This window comes from Muscardinus avellanarius (assembly GCF_963383645.1).
Source record: "Muscardinus avellanarius genome assembly, chromosome: 8".
Taxonomy (NCBI): domain Eukaryota; kingdom Metazoa; phylum Chordata; class Mammalia; order Rodentia; family Gliridae; genus Muscardinus; species Muscardinus avellanarius.
Window position 1 is genome coordinate 102,161,060 of NC_137794.1, and position 27,445 is coordinate 102,188,504.

The 27,445-nt window shown below is 42.2% G+C and overlaps 1 protein-coding gene across 1 annotated transcript in view; it reads left to right on the top strand.

Annotated features, from left to right (window-relative positions):
- The window catches only part of PPP1R14C (protein phosphatase 1 regulatory inhibitor subunit 14C), a gene marked incomplete at both ends in the record, with an annotated part of 99,081 nt that overhangs the window by 57,062 nt on the left and 14,574 nt on the right, over window positions 1-27,445 (top strand). Inside the window, 2 exons of the mRNA XM_080700389.1 lie at window positions 3,890-3,973; window positions 6,520-6,552. Coding sequence (XP_080556515.1) covers window positions 3,890-3,973; window positions 6,520-6,552 — 117 coding nt within the window. The remainder of the gene's footprint in view (window positions 1-3,889; window positions 3,974-6,519; window positions 6,553-27,445) is intronic.

Genomic DNA, 27,445 nt, shown 5'->3' on the forward strand with positions numbered 1-27,445 from the left:
CATTAAGTCCTGATATAAATATATGGTTTGTTCCCACAGAGTATAAATACTGAACCCAGAGGACTGTTCCGGGGGAGGATTAGGGAAAAATAAGGGGGAGGCTGCATAGACTATTACACAGACTGGCACTTGGAGATGTATCTGTGTGCTTGGCTTTTCTTGCATAGTCAGCGGAGACTGGCTAAAGTGTTCCAGTCTTCTGCGGTGGTTACTAGAGTCGCTAGTGCTGTGGACGTAGCTGAATGCACCTCGGGCTTCATTTTGTAGAACAAGCCTGAAATACATGCCCGGCTCTTCTTCAGTGGCCGGTCCAGCATGGCCTCCACCATGCACCATCCTGGGGGTGGTCCTGGGGGTGCCGCCACCACCCTGGGGCTTCCCAGGAGCAACCTGAGCTCCTGTCCATGGGACTCGGTTGCTCTGTGACCCAGTGAGCTTCTTTGCTGGCCTCTGTGTCCCCACTGGTCCTTTCTGTTGAAAGTCGGGCAAAGCCTTCAAAGCTATGCCGCCTCTAAACTCATTGCTACGTCGAGCGGTACTCATTGCTCTGACTACTTGGGGCCCTCTACTATCTCCCCTTCTCTTGCCAGTGTTTCTTTCAACTATGATTTTGGATATACACTAAGTTAGGTGTTTGGGTACAAGAGCATCTGGGCGAGAGAAGGCCAGAGGTGGAGGGACGGGTGTGGCGGCCCGGGAAGTGGGCATCTGCAGAGCGGAGCAGCACCCACATCCTGTGTGTATTTTCTGCATCCTGGCAAGCAAGAGCAGCTTTGGGCTCTTTCCAGCATCCTCTTCCCTGAAGGAGATACATTGGTACTCACCTCCTTGCCCTGCCTTGATAGAGGGGCTAAAAATGGTGTCTCATTGGAAATTACTGCTTTCCACCAGTCTGAGAAGCCAACTGATGGTCATACTTGTGAATTATGGGAAGGAGGGGAAAGTTACATCAGCCCAGCAGCATCCTCTCTGAGGCTAGTGACGCCTGTGCTCACTGGCTCGGGTAGATGAAGTTCCCAGGACAAGGAGGGTACCCAAGACAGTTCTCATAGTCAGATCCTTAGCCCACTGGTGTAGCTTCTGTGCATCCTGGGAAGCCAGGGGACTCTGCTTTAATTCTATTCCTGTAACTACTTCCTATCAAGAAGCAGTTGTTCCAATTCCTGAGGCCATTAGAACTTCCTGAGATTTTTTTTTTGGGGGGAGGGTGGTACTGGGGATGGAATCCAGGGGTAGTCAACCTCTGAGCTACACCCCCAGCCCTATTTTTTATTCTTTATTTTGAAATAGGGTCTCACTGAGTTGCAAAGGACCTCACTAGTAAGCTGAGGTTGTCCGTGAACTGTGATCCTCCTGTCTCAGCCTCCCAAATGCTGGGATTACAAGTGTGCACCACCATGTCCAGTGACATATTTATCTCTTGTTATTATTAAATTATTTTTTTAGATTTTTGGCTCTAATAAGACCAAGGATGTTAGAATTGCCTTCTACTTAAGTTTCAGTTTTCATGGATTGCTTGTCTTACAATATCATGGAAGTTATAACCAGGGCTAAGAAAGTCTTTGCTCTGTGCCAGGGATGATTCTCAGAACTTGATATCAATTAACTTAATCCACATAGTAAAGATAGTTGGTATTTACTACCCCACTTTTTTTTTTTTTTTTTTTGGTGGTACTGGGGTTCCTGGAAACCCTTCTTCATCCAGGCTACAATCCCAGACCCTATTTTATACTCTTTTATTTGGAAACAGGGTCTTTTAAGCCAGCGTGGCTGGCTTTGAACCTGCGCGATTCTCCTGTCTCCGCCTCCCAAGCATGGGGATTACAAGCGTGCGCCACCACGCCCAGCTTCTATTCCACTATTTTTTGTTTGTTTGTTTTTGTTTTTGTTTTGGTGGTACTGGGGTTCCTGGAAGCCCTTCTACCTCCGGGCTACACTCCCAGACCTATTTTTACATTTTTATTTGGAAACAGGGTCTCCTAAGCCAGCGCACGAGGCTGGCTTCAAACCTGCACGATCCTCCTGTCTCTGCCTCCCAAGTGCGGGGATTACAAGCATGTGCCACCAAGCCTGGCTCTATTCCACTTTATAGGCAAGTAAACTATGACCAGAGAAACATGCCCAGTGTCACACAGTAAGTTAGTGGCAGAGCTGGCTTCGGCCCAGGCTTCCTTGCATGAGAGCCCATGCTCCTAGCAAGAGAAAGACCACCTGCAGCCTTACATCCATCAAAACATTGAAACTTCCTACTTCTAGATAACTAGCTTCTGCTTATAGGTACATGATCATTAAGTACAATAAAAGAAAATATAAAACCTTCCTTCCTTTATATAGAAGCTTGGGAATGAGACTTCAAACATTCACTTTGATAAATACTGGTTTCAAAGCATGTTATCCCACTTAACACGTGGGAAAAGGGCCTAAACAGCAATTTCCACAGTAGCAGAGATAAGCCACAAGCAGATTAGGGAAAGGGTTGTTTCTGAAGTTTTTCTTTCAATGGAGGGCCTGCTCTCAACCCAGTATTACTAAAAGTTAAGGTGCAATCTTCCTCCATGTGCCCTATACACTTGGGTCTTCATTTCTGTGCTGGAACCAAACACCTAAAAATGTCGAGTACTATTACTTAATATTAAAATGCGTTTTACTAGAAAGGAAATATCTAGAAAGTCAGCCTTGCCTGAGAAGTCGGGATGAGGGAGCTTATGGAGGCGACCACCCACTGTCCTGGCATGCACCTTCCTCCCCAGCTCCTGCAGGTACCCTCAGCCATCCCCATGGTGCGGGAGAGTAGTTGGGCAGCCAGTGACAGCACAGGGTAAGATGAAATGCAGAATTGCGGGTGTCTCTTTACAGGCTATTTTTTTTTTCAGCATTTTCTGATGCTGTCCTGAGAGACCTAGTGGAGATTTAGACATTAGAAGAGATAAGAGGGGGCCAAGGTCTGCTTTGTGTTGGAAGTTCAGATCGCAAGTTAGTGAGATTGTTTCCCCTTCTTGCCCTCCTTTCTAGACGGGATGTATTTGATCCGTTATCCCACACTGGCTACAGCAACATAAGGGATTGGCTCACCTACCTCACAGGTGGTTTGACCTGGTGACTTGATGATTTTACCCAAAACCCTGTTTTTTGCTTTTAATTTCTCTCTGCTCTGCCCGCCATGGAGTCAGCCTCATCCTGAACTCAGACTCTCTTCATGGCTACAGAGGGGTCCAGCAGTTTCCAGGGCTGACATCCTCCTCAGCCTGTGCTCAGTACAGAGGGCGCGGGAGGGATGCATTTGTAGGAAGTGGCCTTCCCAGGGCCTCCTTGGGTCTCTGTTGGATTTTTCTCTCTGAATCAGTAACAGGGACTGGGGCCTTGCTGTCACCCAAAAAAACAAAAGAAAAGTAAACAAAAACAAAGCCATGGTGGAATGAGGTCTTCCCAGCCCCAGGCAGTGAAGGGAGATCACTGAATAAGGATGGGGGTGGTCACCAGAGGAAGCGCCCAGGTCAGGTGGGAAACTGCGACTCCCACCTTTCTGTGATCTGCAGCAAATCCCCTACTCTATAGTCATAGGTGCAGTTTTCTGCAGGAAAGTAGAAAATCATTTCTGAAATGGTACTGTTTATTGCTTTGTGATTCTTAAATCTCCTTCCTTTCTCTCTTCCCTCCTCCTTCTGCCCTTTTTCTTTCTGCTTCTTTCCCCTTCCCCATTCTCTTCCCTCTTGTTTTCTCCTCTTCCCCTCTTCCTCTCCTTCCCCTCGTCTTCTCCATCTCTCTTTCCCCTCCTTACCCATCACCCCCAAATCCACTGATAATCTAGTTGTTTATTTACCTCTACTAAACTGGGTTTGGCACATCCAGTTTCTCTTTAACTAAAATTTCCTTTTATATTTGCTCCCAGGAAGAAGAAATGCCAGATGTAGAAATCGACATTGATGATCTTCTCGATGCAGACAGCGAAGAAGAGAGAGCTTCAAAATTACAGGTCGGTGGCCGCCTACAACTAGACATTTCCAGTCACGGGTGTTTGAATCCATCTGGGTCTCCAGAGCTGGTCGTGAAGCGACTCTTGCCTGCAGGACTCAGGCAGTGGCATTTTGAAGAGCGGAAAGCACTGGTGCGGAGTCCACCCTCGTAGGCCGTGGGTCTGATGATAAGGCAGCTCTCTCTCTGATGATAAGGCAGCTCTTGGCTGTAGCCAGTTCTCCACGAGCCTTACAGACAGGACTTTCTCCAGCTTCATTGTCTTGGGAGAGAGAGCTGGTTCTGCCTCGGAGGCCAGTTTTCAAGGGAAGGCACAGATTCCCCTGGCAGGTGAGGGAAGGGACTGAGCTGGAACTGGGACTAGCCCAGCCCTGGGCTCTGATCTCACAGCTGTGACTAACTCATGAAATTCTTCTCTAGATTAGTTTGCTTATGACATAATTCTATTTAGTAAAATATCCTTTAGTAGCTGCTCACCCGCTGGCACTCTGTGTAACAGTGGAGATTGGGTTGTCTAGTGTTTCCTGAATGGAAAGCAATGGAATGGGCACAGTCCTTCCCACAGGAGGTCAGATTTATCATTTTATTTATTTATTTATTTATTTATTTATTTATTTATTTATTTTCGTAGTACTGGGGATGGAACCCAGGGGCATTCTACCTCCGGGCTACAACCCCAGCCTGATTTTTTATTCTTTAATTTGAGATAGGGTCTCAGTTGCAAAGGGCTTCTCTTAAGTAGCTGAGGCTGGCCACAAACCTGTGATCCTCCTGTCTCAGCCTCCCAAAAGCTGGGGTTACAAGCATGTGCTCTCATGCCCAGCTCTAAATTTTGGTTTTGAAACAGAGTCTTGCTGGGTTTCTGGGAGTCTCACTACTTGCTGAAGCCAGCCTGGAACCTGTGATCCTCCTGTCTCAGCCTCCCAAGTACTAGGATTGCAGGTATGCGCCACCACGTCTGGCTCCAAACCTATCATTTTAAAATCTACATGTGGGGATTTCTAAAACTAACTAATCTTTGACCTGCCGTTGCTCTTACTGTCCACTGGTACTTACTGTTAATGGCTGTTGATCATCAACAATGGCAAGTGGCCACTAAGGCAAGTCAAAGGACACATTTTAATGCACTGATGTGTTTAATGTGTTAGTTATCATTCGTATCCCTGGAGTGCTGAGCAACCTTAATTATAATGATTATTTCTTGTCTGCAGATTTAGTTGGGAGACTAGAGCATACTAGTTAAAAATAAAGATAAAAGTAGGCATTATTTCTATAAAAGACGTAGTGACATTAAAAAGTTGCCTGAAGCTGAGCGTGGTGGCGCACGCTTATAATCCCAGCATTTGGGAGGCTGAGACAGGAGGATCGCGGTTCCTGGACAGTCTCAGCTACTTAGTGAGACCCTTTGCAACTCAGTGAGACCCTGTTTTAAAATAAAGAATAAAAAAATAGGGCTGGGGGTGTAGCTTGGAAGTAGAACCTCCCTGGGTTCCATCCCCAGCACAGAAAAAAAAAAAAAAAAAGTTGCCTGCAAATCAGAAACTTGACCCAGGCTTTCTTAGCTGTCATCAGGTCATAACCCCCTTAGTTTCTAGGTGAGAATGTTGAAGCCTGAGGAGACTGATTCTCAAGCTGGTCTGTGGTTGGATCCTGGCCAAAGTCCCTTCTCCATGTCTACCGTGACTGCCATACTCTTTTACAGAAGGCCTCAATATGCAGTTTAATATTAACCAAGTAGGCAGCCCAAAGGAAAGGTGTGTGTGTGTGGGTGCACGTGTGTGTGCACACAAAGTCATTGATCATGTGGGTGGGTTTGAAGCCGTTTGGATCTCTCTGGGTCACATTCAGTTGAAGCAGGAAGTCTACAGTGGGGGATTTGGATCCTGTGGAGGGCCCCTGGGTTTGAGCCTAGTCTGCAGCACTTTGCAGACCGCAACCTGATGGCCACCTTCACTTCACTCTTTAAAGTCAGCTCTCAAGCCAGGCGTTGTGGCGCACACTTGTGATCCCCGTACTTGGGAGGCTGAGGCTGAGATAAGAGGATCATGCAGGTGCGGGTTCAAAGCCAGCCTCAGCTACTTAGTGAGGCTCTCAGCAGCTTAGTGAGACCTGTTTCCAAATAAAATACAAAATAGGTCTGGGAGTATAGCCTAGAGGTAGAAGGCCCCTGGGCTCCATACACACACACACACACACACACACACACACACACACACACACACGTCAGCTCTCCTTTGTAAAGGGAGTGAAGGGCTGTGTTTTCTTTTCATTGTTATGAGAGGAGATTTTTCTTTTCAAAAACTTCCTATGTAAAGGTGCATGTGTGTACACTCTGAAAACAAAGTGTTCCTGCATATTAATGATATGTTAATATCTGCAGGGGACCAACTTGGGCCAAAATAAAGGGTGATTGTAGATAGTTAACACGAAATCTTGATTTGCCATTGCGAAAATAACAGTATATGGGTGAAATGATGTTCAGGTTCACTTTAAAAGTGATAGTGAATTTTAAAATAACAGAGCTGGTTTTATGTGTGTTTATTCTAGGAAGCGCTCGTAGACTGCTACAAACCAACAGAGGTAAGCAAGTCACTTCTTCTAAATGTCACTTTTGAATTGGTTCTTATTAAAACAACCTTTGTTTATTTTTAAAGCTAAACCACAGTAAGTCAATACTCTAGCTGTTACTATTTGTGAGTGCATGCTTACACAGTGCTAATTGCATTATTATTATTATTATTATTATTATTATTATTATATTATTTTTGGTGGTACTACTGGGCTTCCTGGAAACCCTTCTACCTCTGGGCTACACTCCCAGTACCTATTTTCATACTTTTTTATTTGGAAACAGGGTGTCTTAAGCCAACGCGGCTGGCTTCGAACCTGCGCGATCCTCCTGTCTCCGCCTCCCAAGCACGGGGATTACAAGCGTGCGCCACCATGCCTGGCCTAATTGTATTATTTCTAAATTTAACATGTCTACTTCAGGAAGACAAAACTAATCTAAAGAAGTGAGCTTGTTTTAGATAGGAGCCAGACTTCAAAGAAAATTATAGAAGAGCAAAGAATCAAGCAGTAAAAGTTTTAGATTGAGAATCTATTATTTTAGCTTACAGACATGCATTTTTAAAAAGCTTAAAGCCAAGTTGCCGGGCGTGGTGTTGCACGCTTGTAATCCCAGCATTCGGGAGGCAGAGACTGGAGGATCACGGTTTTCAAACAGCCTGATACTTAGCGAGGCCCTTTGCAACTCAGTGAGACCCTGTTTCAAAAAATATAAAAGACTTAAAAAAAAAAAAAAAAAGGATTGGGGATGTAGCTCAGAGATAGAATGCCCCTGGGTTCTATCCCCAGTTAAGCAAAAACAAAAAACTTAAAGCCAATTCTGTCTTTCAAGAGAATCACCTTTATTGGGAGAAAAAAATGTGTTTTTGTGGGGTATTTATAATGCATATAAACCGTAGTATAAAAAACAGTTGATATTAGTCTGAATAGATCAAAGTTTTTAATGTAGCTTCTGATGACTAAAAACAGGAACAGGGTAGAGGTTAGGATTTTGAGGAGTTACAAAAATATGACATTTAGTACAATAAACAATAACTGCATTTAGTTTGTTTTTGTGATAAATCAGAGAAATTAGAAGGTACATCAGGTGTTTTGGAATTTTTGTAACATCAAAGCAAGAATTCTTATTTTTGAAGTGGTAAGAATTCTGATTTTTGAAGTGGTAAATTTCAAAGGGTGAAGAAAGTATGCTTTTTGCAAACATGTAAGAGTTCGGTGACTAAGACATTTTATGATCCTTTGGTTTGAGGCTAACTACCTATTTAAGCTGTATTTGATTTTATCTTGCTGTCATGGAGTTTTTTTATGAGGTGCTTTTGTGGGTGCATTATGGTCACGCATCATAATGTAAATCATGTTGACAGTGACATCCATGCACCTAGCATGTGTCCACCCCTCCCCGTCCCTTCCTTCCCCATGCAGAGTACTGCAGTTGACACTGGTACTTGGACTTATGGTAGAACTTCCATGAGTAAACCTCAGCCTCCCTCCCCTCCCTTAGACCACCTACCTCCCGGCTCCGCTGAAGTTTCTCCTCCATTAGCTGGGGTCTCCCTAGTATCTCAATGACTTCCTACTTGGCGCATATTAGAGAAGACATAAGTCACAGAGATTTTTAATTTTAATTATTAAGGTATATACTATTAGTCAATGTAATGCATATTCATACTTTTGAAAACCAAAAATATTATAAATGTTTTAAAGAAAAAGTAGCAATGCCTTTTCTCTCTGTTGGCCCTCTCTCTTTAGAGATATATTTTATATTTATATATCGTATATAAATTTATTTCTATAAAACAACTTCTTTGTTTTCTTGTTATTTACTGCTGTATTTATATATATACGTTCACAGTTTTTTTGTTTTGTTTTTGTTTTGTTTACGGTACTGGGGATGGAACCCAGGGCATTCTACCTCCGAGCTATACCCCCAGTCCTATTTTTTAGTCTGTGTGTATATTATTTATGTATTTTTAGTCTGTGTGTGTGTGTATATATATATATATATATATATATATATATATACATATAGTGTGTGTGTGTGTGTGTGTGTGTGTGTGTGTGTGGTACTGGGGTCCCCGGAAGCCCTTCTACCTCCGGGCTACACTCCCAGACTTATTTTATATTTTTGAAACAGGGTCTCTTACGCCAGCACGGCTGGCTTCGAACCTGCGCGATCCTCCTGTCTCCGCCTCCCAAGCACGGGGATTACAAGCGTGTGCCACCACGCCCGGCGTTAGTCTGTATATATTTTTTAAAACAGGGTCTCACTGAATTGTTAATGGCCCCTGTAAGTAGCTGAGGCTGGGAATTCTCTGGTCTCCGCCTCCCGATTGCTGGGATTACAAGTGTGTGCCACCACACCCAGCCTTTACTGTGTTTTTTAATCTATTGCCTTAAGGAGAAAGATGATAGCTCTCTTACTCACCACACACACCTTTTCTATCCATCCCTCAATGAAGTTATGCGTCAGTATTTTGCCAAATCAGTAGTTGAAGTTTATAATATTATAATTCAAACAAAAAATTTTCACTACTGAGCGAACAGTGAAATATGAGCCGGGATTCTTCCTTTTTACAGCCCTTTGTTTTTCTTTTATTGTGTCTAGTATCTATCGCTATTTTTTTTGTTGGGCTCTCTAATATTTTTGTCAAACATGTAATATATTTCCCGTTTGTTTAAACATTTATTACTATCTCCCTGCCCCCAGACTTTCCTTGTGGAGTTCCTTTATAACAACCTGGAGTTTTTCTCTGAGTTTGCTAGTAGCTACTGTCCTAAGATTTCTCTTCACTGCTTTTAAATCTCAGTCTTCTAAATTTTCGTTAGAGTACATCTTCTAGTAGCTTTTTGGAAAAGAATGAATGTAGAGACATTTGGGATCCTTAAATATGTGACAGTATATCTTGATCAGTTGGGATGGTACAAAATTCTAGGGTAAAATCATTATTAAATTAAAATGGAAAGGCATTACTATATTGCTGTATCTCCTCTGCCCTTAAGTCTGATGTTATACTCATGCTCAGACATTTTTATAGGATCAATTTTCCCCCTTCAGTTAACTTTTAGGATTATCTTTATATTTTGACATTTTATAGTGATACAGTGTAGGTATTTTCCTGTTTCTTTACTGAGTACTTTGAAAGCTCTCTCTCTCTCTCTCTCTCTCTTTTTTTTTTTTTTTTTTTTGGTGGTAGTGGGGATGGAACCCTGGCTATACTCCCAGACCTATTTTATATTTTATTTTGAAACAGGGTCTCTTAAACCAGCGAAGCTGGCTTTGAACCCGCGCAATCCTCCAGTCTCTGCCTTCCAAGCGCAGGGATTACAAGCGTGCGCCACCACGCCTGGCATTTGAAAGCTCTTTTAGTCTCAAAACATATCTTTCAGTTTTTTGGAGATTCTCGTTTAGAATTTTTGTTACGCATTATTTTTCATTTTTCATTTTTCTAGCTCTCCTATGATTTAGAGATTAGCTTTTACCCATAGCCTGTTCTTCTTTTTCTTTTCATTTATTTTCTATCCCTTTATCTTTTATAATACTACATATATATATATATATATATATATATATATATATATATATATATAATTTTGTGTGTGTGGGCCTGGGGATGGAACCCAGGGGCATTCAACCCCTGCTCTATTTTTTATTCTTTATTTTGAAACAGGTTCTTACTGAGTTGCATAGGGCCTCACTAAGTAGCTGAGGCTGTCTGTGAACCGTGATCCTCTGGTCTCAGCCTCCCGAATGCTGGGATTACAAACCTGTGCCACCATGCCCGGCTCTTTTATACTACTTTCTAAAAAAATTTTCTAATTTTAATTTTTAGTTTTTATACTGATATTTAAAATTTTTGTGGGTCTGGGGATGGAACCCAGGGGCATTCAAACTCTGAGCTGCACCCCTGCCCTATTTTGTATTCTTTATTTTGAAACAGGGTCTCATTAAGTTGCAGAGGGCCTCCCTAAGTATCTGAGGCTGTCCGTGAACCGCGATCCTCTGTCTCAGCCTCCCAAATGCTGAGATTACAAGCATGTGCCACCACACCTGGCCTGATATTTTAAAATTTTGCCTATCTTATTATGAACACCTAAGAACTCTTCCTCAATCTCCATTGGCCACTTTTGTTTAAACGTTTCTTCTTGTTTCATGAATGCATTTTATTCTTTTTTTCTTTTAGGATATTAATAAAATGTTTTCTTTCTTTTTCTGTCTGCATATTGTCTCTTTTCTATAAACTTCATCTTTTTTACCTCTTTTCATCTGTCTTTGCTAATTTGGTCCAGCACACTTATATTTAAATATGAGGGGATGCTAAGCTCATTGGCATTTGTGTGTATGGGAGTGGCTTGTTCCCTGGCGGGTCTCACTATGGAGTGACTAAGTTGCCAGCCAATTTTATTTTTAATTCTCTTTTTGTGTGGAGTGGGAGAACTCAAAATGTCAGCACAGTCATGAGCTACATAGTGACGTTGGTGAACAACAGACCACATATGCAGTGGTGGTCTTATAAGATTGCATCACCTAGTAGCCAGACGTGGTGGTACACATTCCTAATCCCAGCGACTTAGCAGGCGGGAGCAGAAAGATCACAAGCTGAGATCAAGAGCAGGGGAGGCAACTTAGTGAGTGAGACCTTCTCAAAATAAAATGAAAAGGGTTCGTGATAAAGCTTACTGGCACAGCACTTACCTGAGTTCAATCCCCAGGATTGAGGGGGGAAAGATTAGATTACCTAGTGACATCTTAGCCACCTTAGTTCGTGTAAGTATATCCCATGATGTACACACAGCCATAAAACTACCGAATGCATTTCTCAGAATATGCCCCCAACTTAAGTGATATGACTGTATTTGGATGTCTTTTTACTGGAAAGATTCTTTTTTTTTTTTAATTTTTAGTTTAACCATCTAATTTCTGCCTGAGGGTGACAATCTGGCTTCAGGCTCTCTGGAATCAGAAAAGAGGGGGTAGGAGACGCTCCCCACTTAGTTTTTTTTTTTTTGGTACTAGAACTTCTTTTATAGGTAGCTGGGGGATTGATATGAGTTAAAAACAATTAGGTGTTTGGAGATTGTCTTAAAATTGTTGTGATGGGTCAGACAGGACTAGGAAGACTGTAGTCAAGGGAAGTGATGGGTTATGCAGGTGAAAGACCATGAGAGGAGGAAGCAGGGGTCTGCTGCTGGGTGGCCAGATGGGTAGGTGCAGAAATGCCCGTCACTGTTGTATCGGTTCCCGTTTAGTTCAGCTCTCCTCCCAGGTGGAAAAGCGCATGTTTGGCTATTTAGGTCAGAGCGTCTGGACTTGCAGTTTTCCCTTCTGATTGGCTGTGTTCCATGTTCTAACTGCGACGAGTCCTGCGCTTTCTCTGCCTCCAGTTTTTGTTGTGTCTGGGGAATTGCTTGTCTGGCCAGACAGCTAAAGAAAGATGGTGGCTCTTTGCCCTGGAACAAGTCTCTTCCTTCGGTTTTGATGTGGAGGCTTAGGGATGAAAGGATGTGATCATTTGAGTATTTCTTGGAGTTATAAATGAAGAAAAGGGGAAAAATGAACTGGAATTTCCAAGTGAATATCTCAGTGTTCTTATTTTAGCCTGTGGTTTCTAGGAATGGAAATGCTGTGAATTGCTGGGAAATCTCATTCAGGTTCATTTATCTGTGAAAGCCTCATTTTAGAAAGCCTGGGCAGTTTTGCCTTTGAGTTTATGTTCCTAAAAACAGATTTTTGTGGCACCTGAATTGTGAGATGAAAGCCATAGCTTCTGTTTTTCCAGAGGACTATATTTTATCGCAGTAACGTACATACCTTAGTCCATTCTCACAGTGATCACTTGGAGCAAAGCAGGGTTGAGTAACTTGCCCAGGACGTCAGGGCGCTGAGCCGCGGAGCCGGGTCTCCACTCTGAGTGTCTGACATCTGCTCTCTGGGTCTGTTTTTTCTGACTCACCAGTCTTCCTAAGCTACTTGACTCAGCACGAATTTAGAACTTTGAAGAACTTCGTCCTATCTGAACTAAATGCCAAACAATTAACGATGTCCTCCTTGAAGGAGCCATTTATACAGGTGCTATATTTAATCAGAATTAGTTTACATACAATTATCATGCCATTTCAAAGTTAGAAGCGTAAGGAAGATGTCTGTGCTGACTCAGATACATTTATGTGTAGTGAAGGCAGGTTGGGGAGTAGAAAGAAGACTGGACTTTAGAGTCAAGAGACTTATGCCAGCACCAGTACTAACTGTGTGACTATAAGCAATTTTCTCAACCTCTCTAAGCCTCCATTTCCTCCTGTATAAAGTAGAAATAGTAATAAGCATCTCCTTGGATTTTAGTAGAATTGTTTGCAGTGATAATTTTAGTTAGAGCAACAACAATAATAGCCAAGTGATTACCAAGCATTTAATATGCTAGACAATGATCTAATTACATTTGTGTAATATACTCATTTAGTCTTTTTCATAAAATTTAAACATTTATTTAATGTTTAAGTGTATCATTTAAAAATTTATAGGCAATTTTTAGAGTGGTTTTAAGTTCACAGTAAAATTGACCAGAAGGTACAGAGATTTCCTATTTCCATCCCTTCCCCTCCCTCCAGCTTCTTCTGTTATCAACATCTCCACCAGAGTGGCACCTGTGGTGGTACCTTAGGTATCAATGAACCTATATTGACATGTCATCAACACCTAAAGTCCATACGTTACATTAGGGTCACTCTTGGTGTTGTACATTCTTTGGGTTTTAATAGACATAAAATGATACATATCCACCCCTACAGTTAACCACCCCTACAGTTTGATACAGAGGAGTTTCACTGCCCTAAAAATTCTCTGTGCTCCACCTTCTCTCCTCCCCTCCCCCTTGACAATCACCAATCCTTTTACTGTCTCCATATTTTTACCCTTTTCAGAGCTGGGACCATAGAGCATGTAGCGTTTTCTTACTGGCTTATTTTCCTTAGCAATGCACTTTTAAAGTTGTTCCATGTCTTTTCGTTGCTTGATGGCTCATTTCTTATTAGCACTGAATGATATTCCATTGTCTTCTTGTACCACAGTCCATCCACTTACCTACTGGCAGGCATCTGGGTTGCTTCCAAGTGTTGACATTATGAATAAGGCTTCTATAAACATCCCTGTGCGGGTTTTTGTATTAGTAAGTTTTCATGTCTTTTGGGTACATCTCAAGGAGTGTGGTTGCTGTATTGTGTGATAAGAGTATGTTTAGCTTTGTGAGAAAGCAGCCTACTTTTCCAATGTAATTGTGCCACTTTTTAATTCTCACCAGCAATGGGAATTATTTCTGATTTTTTTGAATTTGCATTTTTCTCATAACATAATTTGGGAGTGGAACCCAGGGGCTTTTCTATCTCCGGGCTATACTCCCAGACCTATTTTTTATATTTTATTTGGAAACAGGGTCTCACTAAGTTGCTGAGAACTTCACTAAGTAGCTGAGGCTGGCTTTGACCTGTGCGATCCTCCTGTCTCAGCCTCCCAAGTACTGGGATTAGAGGCGTGCGCCACCACGCCCAGCTGTATATTTTTTTAAGTGAAGGTATCTGTTAAGATCTCTGGTTCATTTTTAGCTAGGTTGTTTATTTTGCTATTGTTGAATTCAAAACATTCTGTGTGCCTGGAGATGTAGTCCAGCGATAGGACACTTGACTAGCATGACCCTGGGTTCAGTCTCCAGCACCACACACACAAATTCCTTGTATATTTTTGGTTAATAGTTCTTTATCTGATAGGTCTTTTACAAACAATTTTGCCTAGGTCATGGCTTCTCTTTCTTTCTTTCTTTTTTTTTTTTTTGTGGTACTGGGGATGGAACCCTTCTATCTCGGGCTACACTCCCAGACCTATTTTTGGAAACAGGGTCTCTTAAGCCAGCGTGGCTGGCTTCGAACCTGCGCGGTCCTCCTGTCTCCGCCTCCCAAGCGCGGGGATTACAAGCGTGCGCCACCACGCCTGGCCATGGCTTCTCTTTCTACCATCGTGACAATGTCTTACACTGAACAGAAAATTTTGTTTTTATGAAATCTAGTTTATTCTTTCATGGATCTTGCTTTTGGTGTTTTACGAAGCTCATTGCCAAATAGCAGGCCATTTTATATTTTCTCCTAGGATATCTTTGAAGAGTTGTATAGTTTTACAGTTTACACGTAGGTCTATGTTATGATCCATTTGAGTTAATTTTTGAGGGAATTGTGAATTGTGTGTCTAGATTTTTTTATTGCTTGTTGATGTTCATTTGTCTCAGGGCCTTTTAAAAAGACTGTTCTTGCTTTGCTGCATTGTTTTTGATCCTTTGTCTCAAAGACCCACTGATTACAATGATGTGTGTTGATTTCTGAGCTCTCTACTGTGTTCCATAGATCAAGTTGTTTTTTCTTTTACCCACCCCACCCTATTCTGATTACTTTTGCTTTAGAGCAAGTCTTGAAGTTAAATAGTAGTCAGTTATTTGACCTTGTTCTTCTCCAATATTGTACTGGTCATTCTGAATCTTTTGCCTCTCCATGATACTTTAGAATCAGTTTGTTGATAAACAAACAACCTATTGGAATTTTGGTTGAGATTGTAGTGGACCTCTAGGTCTCGTTGGAAAGAACTCACATCTTGACAAGCTTGAGTCTACCTATCCATGAATATAGAATATCTCTCCATCTATTTCTATTGTGATAGCCTTACTCTTAGAGATTATTTATTTGCCTGTGGCCCATCTATTGATGTCCATCAAAAGCATTCTTTATTTCTGTTACAGTGTTGTTGTTTTTAATCTCTGTACTTGCCTTTTGGTTCTCAGAATGCCCATCTCTCTACTTAAATTGCTCATCTGTTTTTTCATGCCATCTACTTTATTCATCACAGGACTTGGCATAACAAACAATTGCAGTTGTTTTAAACTACCAACTTGATAATTCTACCATCCCTCCTATATCTGGATCTGTTTGTGATGATTACACCGTCTCTTTAAACTGTGATTATTGTTTTGTATTTCTTTTCTGGTAGCTGGACATGTTGAACTGGTTAAAAGAAACTGCTGTAAGTAGGCCTTTTATATTATAAAGGTAAAATATTTGGATGGGGAAGGATAATAGAGTTCTATGATGAGGTCCTAGTCTTTAGTGAACTTGTGTCCCTGGTCTATCAATGCCACACATACTTCTTAATACACTCCCCCCAACACACACACTGCCTTTAGGTGGGACTGATGGCTAGAAATAGCTGGAGTTGGGCATTTCCCTTCTCCCAAGTCAGTTTGGCTCTGGTAGAATCCCAGCATGTTGGGCTCAGTTTAGTTTTCCCTGAGGGCGGTCTTTGTTAAGAACAGAATACTGCCATGTATTTTCTCCTCCTTCTGCTGGAAGCCTCTCTGATGTTCAATGTGAGGACCTGGTAAACTCTTAGAAGTAAACTCACTGACAGTTCAGGGTTCCTGCCTCAGCAGAAGTTGCTGCTCATGTGTTTCTGCTCCAGTGAGTCGTGATTCTTCATATTTGCCATCAACCTCTCCACCCTGGTTTGCTCTCTGACTTAACTTCCCTTAGAGATCTAAAAAGAGTTGTTGATTTTTTAATTTGTTTAGCTTTTCACTTGCTGATAGGATATAGTGGTATCTGACTAGAAGGAGGTTGTTTTATTTCATCTTCACCACAAAGCTGTGAGATTGACACTCTTATTTTCAGTTAAGGAATTTGAGGCACAGAGAATTGCCTAAGGCCACACAGTTAATAAGTGGCCAAGTCAGGGTATGTGTGAAAGCGGATAACATAAAGCTAGGCACATATTAGGTCCTTAACATGCGTGTTGAATCTGATTCTATATGTGGCAATGATTCTCCACCACATGGTAAGTATGTAAAATGCTCCAATTTATCAATATTGCTACTCCTGAATTATTAAATTTGGTAAGTGGACTTTAAGAACCTGCTAATTTCTGAGATGTGATACTGTTTATGGTTTATCACTTTCTGTCATGTGATTTGGGTCTATGGTTTCTCCTATGTGGTTCGCAGGCTAATAGGGAAAGTGTTACGGTTTGGACTGTTGTGGTTTGGGAAACTGTCCCTGGTGACCTTTGTTAGGCTCCCCAAGACTATTCCCATAAAACCACAGGTTCTTGTCCTGAGCTAAGGATAAATATGCAATAGCCCAGACTCTGGCTGAAGATTTAAAGGAGTTTATTAAAAAGATAGAAATACAGAAGACAGTCACAGCCCCATGCCATTCAGGAGTGGCACTGGGGGTGGTTTGAAGAATTCACCAATAATTCCTGGATACAGAGTATCTTATAGCTAGCCCAGATTCATCCCTCTAGGGCCCACCCTTTTGATGTGGGGGATTCCTTCCTGCCAGTCTGTCCTGTTTTTAGTACAGACCCCAAGCCTTTTGTTAAACCCCCAAATGTGTTATTTGATCATGGGATTCTGGTATCTCTTGAAGGCTTAGGGCATCCTCCCATGATTATCGAAGTCTGGGATCTCCTGAAGGTTTAAGGCATCCTTCCACTTCCTTGGGAAATCTTATCTTTACACTGAAAAGGGCCCTGAAACTATCTCTGTTTTCTTGCTAATCACCCTTGGTGCCTGGAATCCTGCAGCCCCTTTCTCTGAAGCTCCTGGCTTCTTTTACTAGCAAAGATATATTTGAAAATTGAAAATCTTTTCCAATACTAGTACATTAATACATTTTGAAGCCTCTTCCAAATACTGGTACAGAAAGGACTTGTATTTTCCCATTGATTCATATTCAAATTGTGGATTCCTGATATATAATTTTTTTGTGACTTGGACACATCAAAACCCAGCAATATAATTGTGGTCATCATACTGATATACTAGTCTAGTGATAAATTAGTAAGAATAGTATTTTAACTTTTCCCCCTGAGCAAATGCCATTTTGGAGATTGTTAATATAAAAATATAACAGACTTAAATAAAGATAGAAAAAGGATGTTTCATTCCAGTACTTGGGAGGCTGAAACAGGTGAATCTGGGTTTGCAGCTAGCCTGAGCTACTTAGTGAGACACTCTGCAATTTAGTGAGACCCTGCTTCAAAATAAAGAATAAAAAATAGGCAGCCAGGGGTGGTAGCTTGTGCTTGTAATCCCAGCATTTGGTAGGCTGAGACAGGAGGATCACGGTTTGCGAACAGCCTCAGCTATCACTTAGTGAGGCCCTTTGTAACTTAGTGAGACCCTGTTTCAAAATAAAGAATAAAATATAGGGCTGGGGGTATATCTTAGAGATAGATATAATCCCCAGTACTGAAAAAAGAAGTTTTCATAGGATACAAGAAAAGGAACAGTTTTATATATGATAATGCATAGATTTGAGTAACCAGCAGTGAAGGCCTAGTGAAGACTATTCGGATCAGGAATGGGAAGGAGGAGCCTGCTACCCGGCTAGGGAGGAACTTATTTTCCTATTTCTTACTCTTTACTTAAATAGTTTTCAAGTCTTGGCGTCACATAGGAGCACTTTCAGTATATTGGGATGATGGACAGAAAATATGTCTAGTTTGGGGGCTGGAGGGCATCGTCTTACCGTCTGTTAGGGGAGTTGTCAAGCCAATTAATGAGGTTTTTTTTCTTTTAAAGTCTCTCTTTATAGTTGAAGATGTCCATGCCTTTGTTTTCTGATAAACATCAGGGTTTTTTTCCCCTGTGCTTTTATTTAGGCTTCTGAATTAGAGGTTATGGTGTAATCTGATCTTTTAACAATCCAATCTACACATTGGGCTTACCAGGGTGACTCAGTGGAAAGTAGGCGGCAAGAAGCATTCCAGGGCCCAGTGATCTACCAGGTCATGGAACCGTCACCACGATGCCACGGTAGGGGCTGATCCTGGTTTCTAAATAGAAGTTGATCCGTGTTTTCTGAAACTCAGGACTCCTCCGTTCTCTCTGTATTAGCAGTAAGAGGGCAGGCTCTCCTTCTCTTACCCCAGGTCATGGTCACTGAGGGTCACTTTTCAGATGGGCTTTGTCAGTGGCCATTATCAATCATCCTGTTCACATCAGATCACTATCCATTTATCACACTGACCTATCTTTTGAAATTATTGCTCAGTTTCTGCATACATGAAAGTAGTCACAATTCTTCATTGAGCTGATTAGAGTGTAAAGAATACCTAAAGTGGATATTTACAACAGAAAAGCGCTGAAGCTGACCGGAGGAGACACAGCGTGGTGCTTTATTATACTCTCTTACTCATTTGCTCAACAAATGTTTATGGAATATCTCTGAGTCTGTCATTAAACTAGGGACTAGACACAGCAGTGGATATCTATACCTATTTTTAAAACAATCTCTTAGAAAGCCACAGGTTACTTCGGTGAAAATTTAGATGCTCAAAGACTACTGAGATACCAGACAGAAATGCTAGGCTGTCAGCTTATTCAGTGATTCTCTAAGTTAGGAACTATCTCAATTGCCAGAATGTGCTTTTAGGAGACCTGCTCTTCCTAGAAGAGACAGCCATGTTGCTCATCTTAATGAGTCTGAGGGTCCACAGGCAGAGGAACCCCTCTCCTATGTGAGACCCTTTTCATCTGGCCCTTTATAGGGCTTCTAAAAAGACTATGTTCTTGGGTAGGGATGGGGAACAGAGCTTGAACAAGAGGTAAATGAGTTGAAATAACACCTTTTAAATGGTGTCACTCTTCCAAAAATTCCCAGATATATTTTTTTGCATATCTGTGGTTAAAAAAGTACTGCTGAAAATGTTACAATAAATATGTGGGTATTAAAAGAAAAAAATAAGCTGTAAACTTCAGAAACAGTGTTTCTGAATAAAGAATAAATTGAGCTCTTCAAAAAGTAGACCAGAGTTAGATGAAAATTGTACCTAGTGGTTGAGGCCACCATATGTAAAGGCCCTTCTAGGTCTTGGTGTCACTGAGAAAGTAAGTATTGAAGGACTGGAGTTTATTAGTCAGAGACACATGTCACATTTCCTAGTAGCCAAAAAGATTTGGGGCCCAGTACCAATTGTTCACATGCTTTTATTTATTTATTTATTTATTTATTTATTTATTTACAGGTATGGGGATAGAACCCAGGGGCTTTCGACCTCCAAGCTACACCCTCTGCCCTATTTTTTTATTCTTTATTTTGAAACCTGGTCTCACTGAGTTGTGGAGGGCCTCACTAAGTAGCTGAGGCTGTCTGCGAACCGTGATCCTCAGGTCTCAGCCTCCCGAATGCTGGGATTACACGTGTGCGCCACCAGGCCCGGCTTTATATGCTTTCTTTTAGGCTTTTTATTTCCCACACCTTTTCTGCCCAGGGCAAAACAGCCAGTAAGTGCTCGAGTTGGCCTTTGGCTCTATATTCACCCCAAATCCTATGATCTTTCTACTTCTCAGTGCTGTTCTCTTGAGTTCTTACTGGATGAGTACAAGCTCTCATTTGGAATATATATAAAGTTCATTAAGACTGTTTCATGGAGGAAGATCAACCTACAAATATTAGATAAGCTTGCTATAGACATATATAGACCTACAGCCATGAAGAAAACAATCTGCATTTATTTCATGGCCTTTATTTAACACTCTTTGCAGAGTGAGGGAGCAGCCCATAGACCACCTTCAAGTCTGACCAATCACAAGTTTGGGCATCCCCAAGACCAGCCTCAGCTTTGATAAGTCACTAACAGAACCCACTGAAATCAGTTATACTCACAGTTCTGGCTCATTATGGTGAAAAGCTACAAGTTAAATCAGTCAAGAGAAGAGACTCCTGGGGGTAGAGTCAGGGAAATTTCCTAATGCAGAGCTTCCAGTTGTCTCATCCCAGTGGAACTGAAGGCATTAATTTTCTCAGCAATGATGTGTGATCGTAGATGCAGAATAACAGCCAGGAAACTCACTGGACCCTGAATCTGGAGTTTTTAGATGGGGTCTAGTCACATCAGCAAGACTGGCTGGCCACGATGTGGTTGACCTCAGTCTCCAGCTGATACTATATGTCTCAAAGTCTCCACTGTAAGTCACCTTGTTAAACTCTCTGGCATGGCCCAAGTCTTCAAGGTAAACAGACTAACTTTAGGCCAGGCCTTCTTTTTGACCAGGTTAATTCTTAGACACAGAGGACCATGAGGATAATGCTAATAGTGATTGTAATGATAGTGGTAACAGGAAAGACAGCACCTCATTATAAAAAATGACACATGAGTCTTGCTTTTGAATGCCCCTCTCCCAATATTAATTTTATAAGATACATGATGGACAAAGCATGAACTATAATTGGTACTGAACCTGGTTGACATTTTCTAGTGTTGGCTTATGGATTTTTTGGCCTTTTCTTACTGATTACATCCAGTGTGATCAACTTGATGTTAAAAGCAGCTCTACTTTCTCTTCCTCTATTTAGGCTTATCTAGACAGAAGAAAGACTATAAATGAAAGACCATCTCACACACGACATTTGGATTTTGATATCTTTAATAGAGTTTGGATTGAAAAGAAATCCAAAAATGTTCGGAAATGGGTTTCTTTAGACAAGATTCAGGTATTTGAAGGCTGTGGAAGACGGTTAACAGCAGCAACGCCATGTGTGCGCCAGACTCTGTCCTGTGCTTTGGTGACTTGCTGACATGCCAAAGTAAAGTTATGGTCTAAGAAGGAACATCCTGAGGATTGTATAAACTAAACTCTTTCCATGAAAAATGGGATCACTAGCTGGTCTGTAGCCGGACCAATGAACCATTGGTATAAACTTAACCTCTAATCATCTTTCTTGATAAGCAATCGATGTGATCCACTAAAAATTCCTATTTTACATTTAAAAGGACCCTCTGAACTCCTCTTTAATGAGACACATTCTGATTTCTGCTGAAATTTGCCTCTTGAAATGCAATCCTAGGACTCCAAATAGCTGCTTTCTGGCATCACAGATAGTCTGGGTCTCTTTGGATGACATGGCAAATAATATTTTCCCTTGTGGATAATAGGAATCTTGGCGAAATTACTTTCCTTAGTAATTATCCAGGGGGAGATTATGGTTTTGTTCAGTTTACTCCACTGATTCCTTACCATGGTTGAAATATTCACGTAGGTTTTATTTTACATTGCCTGAATTACAAGGGTAAGGATAATCAGAAACCTGTTAGTGAGGGAAGGATCGGTGCTGTAACGTTGAAAATGGTGAGTGCAGGTGACTCTTCGGCTGCATTCAGAGGAAAGTCGGAATTTGGGTGGAAAACAAATTATTCTAAGAGCAGTGGGCTGAATCTCCAAGACGGATTAATAGAACTGCTCTCACAGCAGAACAAATTAATATCCAAAGGCAGATAGTCAAGAAAATAAATGGACAACACAGTGTCACTGGCTGCAAGTTAAAGAGGGAGGTGAAAGCTGGGCTGAGTGCCAGCGGCAGGAACTCTCACCGCGATAGCAGCCGCCACAGACGCTCACTCAGGATGGGCTCCTGAGCCCCATTTAGAGAATGATGATTAGGATCCATTCTGGTTGTGCCCTGTCAGCAAGCAAACTCCTCTAAGATAAGCAGCCCCTTCCATAACCCCCCAAAAGGGCCAAGTTAAATATCTCCATGGTGAGTGAGGATGAGCGGCTAACCAGTGTCGGGGACTCTGGGAACCACACCCTATGTCACTGGATTGGGGTGCCACCGGGGCACTCACTGGGTGACCTAGAGGGTCAAGTGAATAGAGTCTATGGCATGGTATTCAATGCTTACCTGGCTCTCGGAGGCGACATTCTGCTCATGAGAATAGTTTTTTAGGTACTGCCATCACCTTATTTGTTTGATTGTTTATTTTTGTGGTACTGGTGATGGAACCCAGGGGTGTTCTACCTCTAAGCCATTCCCCATCCCTATTTTATTTTTTAAATTTTAATCAGGATCTCACTAAGTTGCTGAGAGCCTGAGTAAATTGATGAGACTGCCCTAGAACCTCTGAACCTTCTGTCTCAGCCTCCCAAGTACTGGTGTTATAGGTGTGTGCCATCATGCCCAGCTTATCATCACCTTTTCAAAGAAGTGTAGACTCCCTTCAGTTTTCTTCACTTATCTAAACTTTGGGAGATCTGGAAATTCTTCTCTGCCTCCGAGGACTGCCTCTGTTCTATACCTTGCCACAGGGATTAGTCAGCCTTCCATCACTGTGACAAAATAACCTGAAAAAATCAACTTAAAGGTGGAAAGGTTTGTTTGGCCATTGGTTTCAGAGGGCTCAGTCCGTGATCAGCTGACTCTGTTGCTTCTGGGCCCACAGCAAGGCAGAGCAACACAGTGCAGAGCATGTGGTAGCGCAAAGCAGCTCACCTCATGGAGGCCAGGAGGCAGAAAGAGAGGAGCGGAGCCAGGCTGAAGACATCCCTTCCTAGGGCGCACATCCAGTGACCTGCATCCTCCAACTAAGCCCCGCCTCCAACAGTTTGTAACACCTCCCACTCCCCCATTCAATTATGAACGGTCAGTGGGTGGCCACTGATGAGCTCAGAGCCCTTCTGTTGCAAACAGCTCCCAAAGCCCCACCTCTGAGCACCATTGCACTGGGGCCAGGCCCTGCACACAGCAGGCTTGCAGGGACATGTCATACCCAAACCATAACACCCCATATCCACCTCCACTGTTGAATATCAGATTGTGTGTGTGTGTGTGTGTGTGTGTGTGTGTGTGTGTGTCTTAGAAGAAGTGTTAGTCAGCTAGTTAAAATTTACACTCAAGTCGAGCAGATTTGCTGTAAATTGGCAATTAGACTGGAGGCCAGGACAGTTGACCCTTGTGAATCTGCAATTCTTTTTCTTTTTCTTTATTGTGGTACCGGGACAGTGCCTGGTTTGGGGAAAAAAGAGAAGATGGTACACTGGTGTCATGTGACCTGTGTGGATCCCAGTCTTCAGGATCCTCACCTGTTTAAAATGGCCAAAATGGAAGGGTAGGGCGTTCCATGCTATTTCTCTCTGCCTCCAACCTCCGTGCTCCAAGTGAGGAGTGGGTGGGATTTTCTGGAAAAGTGGGTTGGGCATCCAGAGTTCTTCCAGGCACACTTCTTTTTTTTTTTTTTTTTTTTTTTTGGTGGTACTGGGGTGGAACCCAGAGGCTTTCTACCTCTGGGCTATACTCCCAGACCTATTTTTATATTTTATTTGGAAACAGAGTCTCACTAAGTTGCTGAGAGCCTAAGTAGTTGAGGCTGGCTTCGAACCTGTGCGATCCTCCTGTCTCAGCCTCCCAAGCGCGGGGATTACAAGCGTGCGCCACCACGCCCGGCTCTCTAGGCACCCTTTATTGGTGCCTGTCTGGTGACACAGCTCCTGTGGTTGCCGACACCATTCCCAGGCAGAGAGTTTAAGCATTTCTTTTAAAAGTTCCCTTGTAGCCGGGCGTGGTGGCGCACGCTTGTAATCCCTGCGCTTGGGAGGCAGAGACAGGAGGATCGCGCAGGTTCGAAGCCAGCCGCACGCACTGGCTTAGGAGACCCTGTTTCCAAATTTAAAAAATGTAAAAATAGGCCTGGGAATGTAGCCCAGAGGTAGAAGGGCTTCCAGGAACCCCAGTACCACCAAAATAAATAAATAAGTAAATAAATAAATAAATAAATAAAATAAAAGTTCCCTTGTTGGAAAATACTTCTAACTAAAGAAATACTGCATAATTTCCGTTTATCTTATTTCTTTTTAAGTGGGTCAACAGTCTTCAAAAAATAACATAAGTGCATTTCAGCTCAGAGCAGTGATGTGCGACGTCACCGTGGTGCCTTTGCTTCCTGTTTCCTAAGGGACCCATCTTTTAAGCAAGTTCTTATCAATGAGTATAACTGATTAATTTCTTTGAATGACCAGGGAAGACTCCCAGACGCCCGGCTATGGTGATAATTACAAAACGTGTGTCCATCTGGCGTCACTGGCACAGGCTGGGGCAGGCTCGAGACGGGGGAGGGCCATGGACACTGAGAGCCACAGGCCCAGGAGGGATATGGAGGAGGAGGGCTCCGGGTAGAGAGTGCCACGGGGGAGCCATGCCCGTGACAGAGCCACCTGGCAGAGACTCTGGAGCGCGAATTGCCTTCTGTCCTCACAGCTGCTGCCCGATCCCCTCAGAAGCTGCCTTGACTTCTTCCTTAGAAGGCTCATCAATCAGGGCTGCATGTTGCATGGGGCCAGTTCTCTAAGCTCTTTGGAAATGTTACTCTTCTTTCTGTTGCTTCTTCAAGATCTTTCTCCTTCCTCCTCCTCCTCCTCCTCCTCCTCCTCCTCCTCCTCCTCTTCCTCCTCCTCCTCCTCTTCCTCCTCCTCCTCCTCCTCCTCCTCCTCCTCCTCCTCCTCCTCCTCCTCCTCCTCCTCCTCCTCCTCCTCTTTCTCTCTCCTTTGCCCCCTCTCCCTCTCCCTCTTCTCTTCATCTCTCTCATGATTGGGAGAGGTTGTGAAAGAACATCCTAGTTTCTACCTTTCCTCCATCCTCTTCCCTCCATTAAGAATCAAAGATTCTCCCTCCATTTTTTTTTTTATTTCCAGGCTGTGGAGTGACTAGTAAGCACGTGGATTATTCTGGGGGCTTTGTAAAGTGTGTAGGTAATACTTTGCATTTTCTTTTTCAGCTTGCTTGTTTTGACCAACATTAGATGTCAGAAATTTACTCATGTTACTACAGGGGGCGGTAGTATAGTTCATTTGTCTTTACTGTATAGCATTCCCTTGTGTCGCTATACTATAATATAGTTTTCCTTTCCTCTGTCACAGCTCACTTGGGCTGTGTTCAGTTTTTCATTATTATGAACAAAAGTGAAGTAAGACAACTAGTACTGTCTGTGCCTCATATACAAGAGTTTCTTCAAGTAATAGACCAAGAAATGGGTTGTTCTTAATATTTGGACTGGCTTGCATGTTCACACGGGGTATGAGAATTCCCTTTTAACCTCGATATCCTTGTACCTTGTGTTGCTAAATTTTAAAGATTTTTCCAATCTGATATATTTATTTATTTATTTATTTATTTATTTATTTATTTAGTGTGTGTATGATACAGGGGATAGAACCCAGGGGCTTTCTAACCCTGGGCTATACTCTTAGACCTATTTTATATTTTATTTGGAAACAGGGTTTCACTAAGTTGCTGAAAGCCTCACGAAGTAACTGAGGCTGGCTTTGAACCTTCACGATCCTCCTGTCTCAGCCTCCTAAGTACTGGCTTCATCGTTTTAACATACCTTTTCCTGACTGCTAGGAAGACTGAGCCCTTTTTTGTACATGCTTAAGTTTCCTTCTGTAGGAATTTCCATTTCCAATTCTTTTTTCACTTTTCCTTTGAGTTTGTTGGTGTTTTATTGATTTTAAAGAGTTCTTTATTTATTCTAGATGACAATCCCTTTTACATAGGTTGTAAATTAATTAGCTTCCCAAACTGTGAAGCTTATTTTTACTTATAACTTTATGTGCAGAAGTTTCAAGTATTGAAGTCAAATTTATCAATGACGTCTTTTATGGCCTGTCCACCTATAAAGGTCTCATCTAAAAAAATATTTTGTTCTCTAGTGTCATAAATGCAGTCTCCTTATCTTTTGCTTTAAAAGTTTTTAGATTTTTTTATACTCTAGTATTCAAATCTCCTTCAGTTTAGTTGTATATATGGTGTGAGGTAAAGATCTGATTTTACCTTTTGCCATACTATTCTAGTACCAATCATTGGGCAGTCATTTCTTCTTTACTGAACTAATCTGTAATCACCTCGTTGTATACTGAATTTCCTTATGTGTAGGGCCTTCGTCTGGCTGTCTATTCCTGGGAAGAAGCTATGGACAAAATGAGAAGAAAAGATTCATACTCAGGGAAAAATTTCCAGAGTCTACCTGTAAAATACAGTCAGTTCTTTACATCCTTCTCTTCTTCCTTGAAATATAAAGGATTGCTGTGTGTATCATGTGCATTTCAAGTTGATTTAGTTTGTAATTAAACTAAAATTATCCAACTTGGTTGCTTATTGAAAAAGATTTCTCATTCTGGCCTGCATAATACATCAAGAGGGAATTATGCTCCTGCCTTGGGGCAGTGATTCCAGATTTCTTTCTTTCTTTCTTTCTTTCTTTCTTTCTTTCTTTCTTTCTTTCTTTCTTTCTTTCTTTCTTTCTTTCTTTCTTTCTTGTGGTACTGGGGATGGAACCCAGGGGCCTTCTACCTCCGGGCTACACTCCCAGACCTATTTTATATTCTATTTGGAAACAGGATCTCTTAAACCAGCTGAGTCTGGCTTCGAACCTGCGCGATCCTCCTGTCTCAGCTTCCCAAGCATGGGATTACAAGCGTGCACCACCACACCCGGCTTCCAGGTTTCTTATACCTTAACATAGTGTTTGAATCCTGATCTGCCCACTAGCTGTGTGACCTCATAAAAGCCTCTAAACCTGTTTTAGAAGTTATTTGTAATAATTAAACTAGACAGTATGGGAAATTCTCAGCTTGTCTATCACCTACAAGATGCCCAGTGAGTACGGGCTGAATCTGAAACCCACTCAGTGGGTTCCAGAATGGTCTCCAGGCCAATTAATATTTACAAAATCAGCATTCTCAGATACAAAAATAGTACCTAGCACTAAGTGGTACAGCTGGGATTAGGGGCATCTAGAAAGATTAGTGAAGACGGGAATTTTTTGTTGTTCTAAGGGGGAATAGTTGGATGGAGGCAAGAGTTAAGTCTTTCCCTGCAGTGTGACCCAGTGTGCCCTTCAAAGGCTCCGAGGAGTCAGGAGGAGGAAAGGAAGGCCTGGAGCTCGAGGCAGCAGTGACTATTGACCGGTGTGTGTGTGTGTGTGTGTGTGTGTGTGTGTGTGTGTGTGTGTTGCAGTGGCTGGTAAGGAAATGCTGTTAAAGGAATGCTCTCAGGTCCATTTCTAACATTTCACAAAGTAAAGAGCAAACACACTGGTTTGTAT